This window comes from Gymnoscopelus braueri (genome assembly GCF_963280865.1).
Source record: "Gymnoscopelus braueri genome assembly, chromosome: 14".
NCBI lineage: Eukaryota > Metazoa > Chordata > Actinopteri > Myctophiformes > Myctophidae > Gymnoscopelus > Gymnoscopelus braueri.
In genome coordinates, this window is record NC_137619.1 from 25,784,013 (window position 1) to 25,793,071 (window position 9,059).

A 9,059-nucleotide genomic window follows, 5' to 3' on the forward strand; every position below is an offset into this window, starting at 1 on the left:
TTTATATTTGAATGTCCCTTGTAATGTTGTAGTAGTAGGCCACTCACTGTATCTATCTACGTTTAATATTGTTTAATGTTCTCTCATGTAGCCTACACAATTATAAAGGACAGGAAAAATATGAATTGTCAATAGCAGCTAAACGAACCTGTATGGTGCTATATGGTTCTGTTCGCTCCCGTTTCCTAAATGCCTCAACTGATTGTAAACTCTCTCTCTCTGAGAAAAAATCTCCATGAAACAAAAAGCACAGGGGACGATCCGTTGATCATTCCATTGTAGATTTATAAGCAGCCTATTAGCCTTGCGGGACGGGCCGGGTCGTTGATTTATATATTGTTTTGCGGGACGGGTTGGGGAGAGTTATGAGAAAAACCTGACCCGCGCATCACTAACTGCCACTATCAGCCATTTATAGTATGACCTCAGTACTTTGACATCAGTCCTCCATATTTGGGCAAAGTTTCAGCCCAATTTAGCCTCCATTGACTTACAGTATATAACGTTAATTATTTCAAAAAACATAAAACATTATGTGAAAACTATTCAAGGATTTACTTCCTTGGTGTATTGGCAGCGTGCACAAGAAATGTGGTGCTGTGGTTTGCTAGATTATCCACAGACACACACAGACCCACCAGCTCAGTGGCCTTGTGGTTAGCCTTGTGTCAGCCCTGAGATTGGGAGGTCATACCAAAGACTATAAAAAATGTAGTCCCTGCGACATACTAGTGTCATGTCCAGGGGGTGTACTTGTATATCAAGCCGCCTCACGCAACAGAAACAGGAGATAGGCTCATTGCCTATGGGCCACATGGCTCGGTAACCGTTGGTTCCCAAGGCTACCGTAATATTGTACATCAGTGGTTTTCAACCCTTTTTCATATCAATTCCATATTCCATATCCATTATTTATTGGGCCACGGACCACCATTTGATGAGATTTAGACTCTAAGACCCAAAACTTAGAATATTTTTCTATCGTTGGATACGATTTTGTCCACAAATCCATTAAGTAATGCAGATGTTTAACAATAATTTAACTCTTGAGAGCGTAAAATTAAACCCAATCCATTTGGTTACCAATTCTCCATCATTTAGCTGGGGACCACCTGGAACCCCTTCAAGGACCACTGGTGGTCCCCGGACCACTGGTTAAGAACCACTGTTGTAGATGCATTCTGGTCAAGACAGCAAATCCTCAGTGTTCATTTTATCCATGTGTTACTCCGAGAGTGTACAAGTAAGGGTACCATTTGGTTACATTCGTACACTCTCAGAGTGACATTTGTACATCAATGTGGACCCCAGGAAGACTAGCGAAAGCTAATGGGGATCCAAATAAAGAATTAAGACACATGCAGCCTGCTAATACTGACCGCTTTTAAGATAGACACGGCCTCCTTGCTGAGCCATACTGGGTACAAGACATCATCGTGAAGGATGGATTCAAACAGGTCGTCTTCGTTGTCCGCCTCAAACGGAGGCTGTCCAGCCATCATCTCGTACATCAACACACCCAGGGCCCACCAGTCCACTGATGGGCCATAGTCCAGCTCCTGTAGGATCTAACATACGCACGCACGCACGCACGCACGCACACACACACACATTACAATACAATACATTACATTGTAATATTAACCCATTAAGACCGGGAACGCATCTGTGTCATTTGAGATTTCTTTGGCTATTCAAAAATAGCAGATATACAAGCTCATAGCGTGGCACCGAGTGCCTCACTATGAGCTTGTAGATCTCTTTGAATATAATATATTTTCTTTAAGCGAACATTTGTAACTCAAATCTTTGCTTCTGGGGGTCTCTGGAACAAAATATTCTTTTCAAAAAACTGTTAGGATTTTGAAAAAAATTAGTAGAATCGTTTTCAGGTCTTGATGGATTAAGTGTGAATATGTGTGCAGACATCTGTATGTGTGTGTGTGTGAGAGAGAGAGAGAGAGAGAGAGAGAGAGAGAGAGAGAGAGAGAGAGAGAGAGAGAGAGAGAGAGAGAGAGAGAGAGAGAGAGAGAGAGAGAGAGAGAGAGAGAGAGAGAGAGAGAGAGAGAGGGAGGGAGGGAGGTTACCTCCGGTGCGATGTAGTCCGGTGTGCCACAGAAGGTGGTGGTGGTGACTCCATTCAGGATCCCCTCCTTGCACATACCAAAGTCTGCTAGCTTACAGTGGCCCTCAGCATCCAACAAGATGTTATCCAGCTTCAGGTCTCTGTAGAGAGAGAGAGAGAGAGAGAGAGAGAGAGAGAGAGAGAGAGTGGATGACTTGTTGAATTATGTCCGTTCAAGGAAATCTAATCACCAGAAATGAAGAAACACACAGCAGGGCAAATCACACTGAGGGAATCCCAATCATACCGCTTTTTCTGGAAATTATTATAAGATTTTGTTCTTTCGGTTCATTTGGTTATCTACAGACTCAAGACACACGTTTGGCGTTTGTCTCCCACACCCACACACCACAAAAATGGACGGGTGGGTGGGGGGGTCAGATGGAGAGGTAGGGGAATGAAGTTGAGATGGAGGGGATGGTGGTGGGGGATAGAAGGTTGGGGTTAAAAGTGCAGCGAGAGTGAACGTTCTACTCGGAGGAAAGAAAAAAGAAAGTGGGAGGGTGACAGTGGGAATTTTTCCATGGGGCAGGAGAGAGAGATAGAGAGAGAGAGAGAGAGAGAGAGAGAGAGAGAGAGAGAGAGAGAGAGAGAGAGAGAGAGAGAGGGGTAAGAGAACAGTCAAAGAGATAAGAGTGCTGGTGTTGAGAGATGACACGGCAGGCCTTGAACACAGCCGCTTGGGGCTTGATGGTTGACTGCTGCAAAAATGTCAACATCTCTTCCACTCTCCCATTCAGCCTGAGGTGTTTTCAAAAACACCACCGCCCCGACAAGCCAGCGAGTGAGGGGATTGACTGTGTGTGTGTGTGTGTGTGTGTGTGTGTGTGTGTGTGTGTGTGTGTGTGTGTGTGTGTGTGTGTGTGTGTGTGTGTGTGTGTGTGTGTGTGTGTGTGTGTGTGTGTGTGTGTGTGTGTGTTGTGTGTTCGTGTGTGTTTGTGTCTAAAGTATAGGCTTATGCAACTGTTCTGTTCTTTTAGCACGCCCCAAAGAAAAGGCAGTCGCCACATTTTGGAGCAGCCACTCCAGCTATTGGTTGAATTGCATTCTGTCCGACCGCACTTTGCTGTGATATTTCTGGTACGTAAACGCAGCATTGTCCAGTCAACGTGGCATCATGTCTGCAACATCAGGGACTAAAGGCTTAAATTTAAAGGGATTACAGCAATCTGATCAAAACAAAGGAGAGATCTTCATCTGTTCAAAGCTAATGTTGAAGCCCTTTCATATCACGCTGCTTCCTCTTTCTCTCCTCTCTATCTCTCTCTCTCTCTCTCTGTCCCTGCAGTCACGTCGTCTTCTGTCCTCTCCTGCCTCACAAAGGAGGACCCCTAATTCCTGTTTGTTGTTGCTGTTTTGCTGTTCCTCCAGATAGCTCACTGATATGGTTATTTGTAATCTGTCTCTCTTTCTGTCCCTCTAACCTCTGATTCACACTAAGGCTGAGCTGTGTTACCAAATCCTCAATGCAGTGGGAGAACATGATAACTTCATGTAGCATCACCAAGGCCTTTGCAGATAAAGGAAGTTACATATAGAAACGGAGAGATACATGAATTAAAACACTACCCTATGGCAAAAACCTACCAAAACACAAACAAACAAACAAACATCCTGTGAGCAGGATGATTCACAGTAGAGCCCTGCATTGGGATCCCACAATGGAAACATGTCCCCAGGACTTTTTTGTGTTATCCTTTTAGCCTTAATGACTGTACCACGTGCTGTTTACATTTATTATTATTATTATCACTTTATTATTTGACTAATAAAGTATTCAATCAATCAATCAATCAATCACAAGTCCAGCAGGACCCAAAGTGGGCGGTTTTAAATACCTGTGGGCTGGAATGAGCAGTAAAGAATAAATCAAAAGAAATGCGGTTCTCGAAAATCCCGCACTGTCCCGCAATAGACCTGATATAGCATCTGAAGCATGTGTGGTCACGCTTTGTTTTAGCTTGATATGAACACATTTTTCTTATGGCTAAATGCAGGGGAGTACGTCATTTTTAAATGTTCTTCCCAACAGGTGTGTGCATAATGAATCTATTTAATAACCCATGCTGTCAAGCAGTAATTCCAGCCGAGTCAGCCGAGACAGTCTGTCTGTCTGTCTGTCTGTCTGTCTGTCTGTCTGTCTGTCTGTCTGTCTGTCTGTCTGTCTGTCTGTCTGTCTGTCTCTCTCTCTTGCTCACTCTGTCTGTCACTCTGTGTTTTTCTTTGTAATGCAGGGCTATAGGTCATAATATTTCGGGATTATGCAAGACTTACATTTTGAATAGGGTCACAAATTAAAACCATTGGGGGTGCGGTCAGGAATGGTCAGAAATCCAGCGGGAGTGGGACTAAGAAAACAGGGTGCTATTCCAAGGTATGCACACAGACACGTTATGAAATCTTCTTTGCATTAAAATAAGTCCACATTCCTGTTTTTTTAATGAAATTGAGATGTATCTCTATTTTATGTGGATGCATTGTACTTGTGAAGTGACTAAGGAACCAAAGGTTCCCGAGTCATGTGGCACATTAGGTAAGGAGCCTATATCTCCTGTTTCCGTAGAGAGAGGCAGATTGATGTACAGGTACACCCCCTGGACATGATGCTAGTATGTCGCCCCATTCCAACTCTTCATGCTGAGTGCCAAGCAGTGAGGCATTGGGCACCATTTTAGTCTTTGGTATGATTTGGCCGGGGAATGAACATACAGCCTCCTCTCTAACCATGCAGGCCACTGAGCCAGAGAGAAGTCAGAGAGAGACAAGAAAGACAAATAAAAAAGTTCTGTTAATCTTAATGTGTCAATATCAAAAATATCAACAACAAAAAAAGGAAGTATGACCATGTAGTATGGCTAACCTGCCTCAAGGCTGATCTGCTCACTCAAACAATACAGTATGTCACACTAAACACCAATATTTATAGAACAATAACATCTACATACCATGGGACCTTTGAATACCCCTGTCACCTCTGAGCTCTTGGAATCATATTAACTTTTATCCTCTCGTTGGCGTCAGTTCATATTGGGCTGGATTTTTCCTATTATACAGTATATGGACATTATCAACCACTCGGTACTCCTTGTAGGTCCTTGGTAAATCTTTGAATTCGGTTGCTTTCTAAAAAGCTATGTCCTTAATTTGAGTTCAAGTCTCAGCTTTTTGATTCCTAGCTGGTCCAGGGCCATGTGTTCCTGTAAAGGCATTTGTGCATATAAACCAGGGCTCAATTCAACCAATTGCTGTTCCCCAATTTATAAGCAGTTGGGATTTAAAAATGTCAAGGTGACGTGAGAATGTGCTTAGAGCCACACAAGATTTAATCCATACGTACACCTGTAGGCCTGTGTATTTTGGAAAGATGTGGGAAATCATTAAGTACATAGTAAGGGTTAAGCACTAAGAATTACAATGGGCTTGTAATTTCACTTACTGCCACCAACCTATAACTGACCTATAAAATGTCATGATAATATTTGCCTTGCTAAAGGGCACATTGAGAAGTGTTTTGGGAGGAGCGAGTGGTACTCCTTCACTAAAACCCCCTCAATTTTCCCAGACAGAAATGCCCTCAGCCTATCCCCACTGCATTGCTTTTGAATAGCACACCTGAGGCTAATAAACAGAAGATGATTTGTAATACATTTGCGTTCGAATTTTCATAGCTGATGACACTAATCATTTTATTACATGCCACTGAGCCGCAACAATATTTCATTTGTGATGGGTTGCAGGTGTTCAATAATGGAGTAACAAAATTATATTTGAATGGGTAATATATTGCACATATTTATTTAGCTAAATATGTTTTGTTTCAATAGGAAGGCAGAGAAGCGTTTCAACCGGCTTGAGTAATGATGCCACCAAAAAGTATTGTTGTAAGTAATGCCAAAAGCACTACACATCAAATACAGCTAGGGCCATCTCCTGTGTCTACCATACACTGTCTCCCTCCTATGCCTGAAATGTACTTGGTTGCGCATCATGTCACGTGCAAAAAATAGCAGATCTACAAGCTCACAATGCGTCAAAACATGCCGCAACGCAAAGCATTGCGAGCTTGTACAAATGCTTCAGTGCACGACACTGGCGTGCAACAAAGTAGGCTTTAGTCGTGTTTGTTTCCCTTGTTTATTATCACTAGTGATACTTGTTTAACAAGTACAGTACTTGAGTGCCAGGGCAAATTACGTGGCCGACACTTAGTCACTGCGACAAAGTAGAGTATTTCGTCACTATTGCCAGGAAAGCTAAACTGGGTAGCCAAGACTATCGGGAATTCCTCTGGACTGTTAGCATTTTGCAACATCTACCAGATCACTTTTTCTAGTCCTAGAGTAGTCTGACAACAGACACAGAAAGACAACGTGTACAATGTTATAAGCTATACTGAAACACAGAGAGAATCAAAGGTGACATAACGTTAGCTTACAGTAACATAGAGGGTTTGGACAATAACTTTGTCTTCAACAAGCATTGTGTGGGTATTTTTCTTCACCACTAGATAGATAGTGATCATTGGACACTGTCTGATGTAAAATTTCTTACTGAAATTCCTGGAAATATGGTTTATGCAGGAAAGCTTTTCACTCAACAACTGTCAATAAACAGGAACTATACACTCAACGCTGTCAGGAATAGCCTTTCTATTGTATTTTATAACATTTACACACACACACACACACCCCCCCCCCCCCACACACACACACAAGCAATCAGGCTCAATTGAGGGCATTTCCTGTGTTTCATGTAAATCTTGAGAGATTTTTCCATTACGTTGTTAGCGGCAACGCACGCACGCACGCACGCACGCACGCACGCACGCACGCACGCACGCACGCACGCACGCACGCACGCACACACACACACACACACACACACACACACACAACACACACACACACACACACACACACACACACACACACACACACACACACACACACACACACACACACACACACACACACACACACACACACACACACACAACACACACACACACACACACACACACACACACACACACACACACACTCTCTCTCTCTCTCTCTCGCTCTCTCTCTCTCTTTCTCTCTCTATTTTACTGACTGGAAGGCAGATGTAATTAATGCACACATAGTATCATGGTATGGGGGAATGTCATATTATACATAATACACATACATCATATACATACACATAGGCCTACATAGACAGACAAATATACAGAAAATGCAACAAATTCAGTATTGCACTTGCACACTAACATTGACAAGACATCTCTGAAGATTCTTAATGCTAACATTTGGTTTATGTATGAATCGTCACATCAAACTGCAGATAGGCCTATATACAAATCTGTTTCTCAAATGTATTCTCATATTGCTGTGTACAAGCCTTTATTGGTGTGTTCACATTCAGATTCACATTCAGGGCTTTCAGAATACCCCCAGATCATTTGTTGGCGTGGGAGTGGATAGTAAAGATAAAGATAAAGATAAAGATGACGCATACTTTTTACATGGTTTTCATATTACATCAGCCTCCTCAAAGCCCACCAACAAAGCTAAGGATTTCCTGTCAGAGCTAAGGAGTACTTGAGTCATGTACTCATGGGACAAAACTTTTTTCATTGCAATTTCATAACCCACAACAGTCCACCATACAGAAATTAACTATACAGGTGCACTCAGAGTGCAAATCTCTACCAGCTGTTGCTTTTAAAACAAGCAAGTAAATGAACTGTGTTCTTTTTAATTCAATGCTTGAATATATGTATTTCTTGTTGGAACAAACAGTGCCTACTCTATACAGTAGCAGGGTATTGTCCTTCAGTAGGATGCAGCAGTGTAAAACTCCTGGCATGTACAGCTCACCTTCACTTATCTTTTTAGCTTTAGCTTTTATTTTATAGAGAACGTTTCTCTCTCTCTCTCTCTCATCTCTCCTCTCTCTCTCTCTCTCTCTCTCCTCTCTCTCTCTCTCTCTCTCCTCTCTCTCTCTCCCCTCTCTCTCTCTCTCTCTCTCTCTCTCTCTCTCTCTCTCTCTCTCTCTCTCTCTCTCTCTCTCTCTCTCTCTCTCTCTCTCCACCCCCCATAGTTGTGCGTAGTGCGTAATTGCCTCAGTCATGAAACTGCACAATTAATTAGCTAAACACTGTTATTCTGTAAAAAGACATTATTTTTAAATGAAAATCCCACGGCTGTCTGAGCCATCTCAGCTTGTCAACTTCCTGAAGTGCCCAAGGTACTTTATTTCCCTGTGTTTAACTTGTGTAAGGCAGAATTGGGCAGCAATCGTTAAGCAGTTGCAGTTGTATAACGTGGTGGCTGGGCAGCTACCTCCAGGGGTAATTGGGGGTGGGTGTTATGTGCTTGCACATATGCACACCTCAGTCTACACAGCAATACTATCATTATTTGTTCACAAATACTTATTCTGTCTCTGCTTTAGTGTCTACACTGCCTTTCTGGTTGGCTCTGCTGCTCTGGTCCATGGCTAGACATTCACCTGTGCTGTATTCATTGTGATTGCTCTGGCTGCCCCTCCCTGTCCCAGCTGTCCAAGAATGCTTGATTAGGGCCTCAGGCTATAAAGAGGTAGCCAGTGGTTCATAACGAATCTGCCATAGCAAAAAAACAGATTAGGTCTGGCTCCTCTCAATAGAGATTGGATTTCTCTCCCTCCGAAGTTGTGAGGGACCAATCAGGGCCCAGTATGCAGATTTGCGGCAGGTTTATCACTAGAGGCATTTTTTTATTTGCAACTCGGAAATGCAGGTTCCACACAGAGATTCCAGACTAATATCTACGCAGTGATATTAGTCTGGACATGCCTAATCTCTCAAGAACAGATTCTGCACTGCGTTGGAATCTGTCGGGGAGGTTCGTCATAACGTGTGCGCATTCAGATCAGGAAGCAGGCCGCGCTTTACCCAATCAAATGTAGT

At 42.9% G+C, this 9,059-nt stretch overlaps 1 protein-coding gene across 1 annotated transcript in view; it reads right to left on the reverse strand.

Moving 5' to 3' along the window:
• Positions 1–9,059, reverse strand: part of LOC308101116 (protein kinase C epsilon type-like) — a 110,819-nt gene that overhangs the window by 6,753 nt on the left and 95,007 nt on the right. The window contains exons 12-13 of the mRNA XM_080450467.1: positions 2,088–2,226; positions 1,380–1,568 (exon numbers count right to left, since the gene is read on the reverse strand). Coding sequence (XP_080306593.1) covers positions 1,380–1,568; positions 2,088–2,226 — 328 coding nt within the window. The remainder of the gene's footprint in view (positions 1–1,379; positions 1,569–2,087; positions 2,227–9,059) is intronic.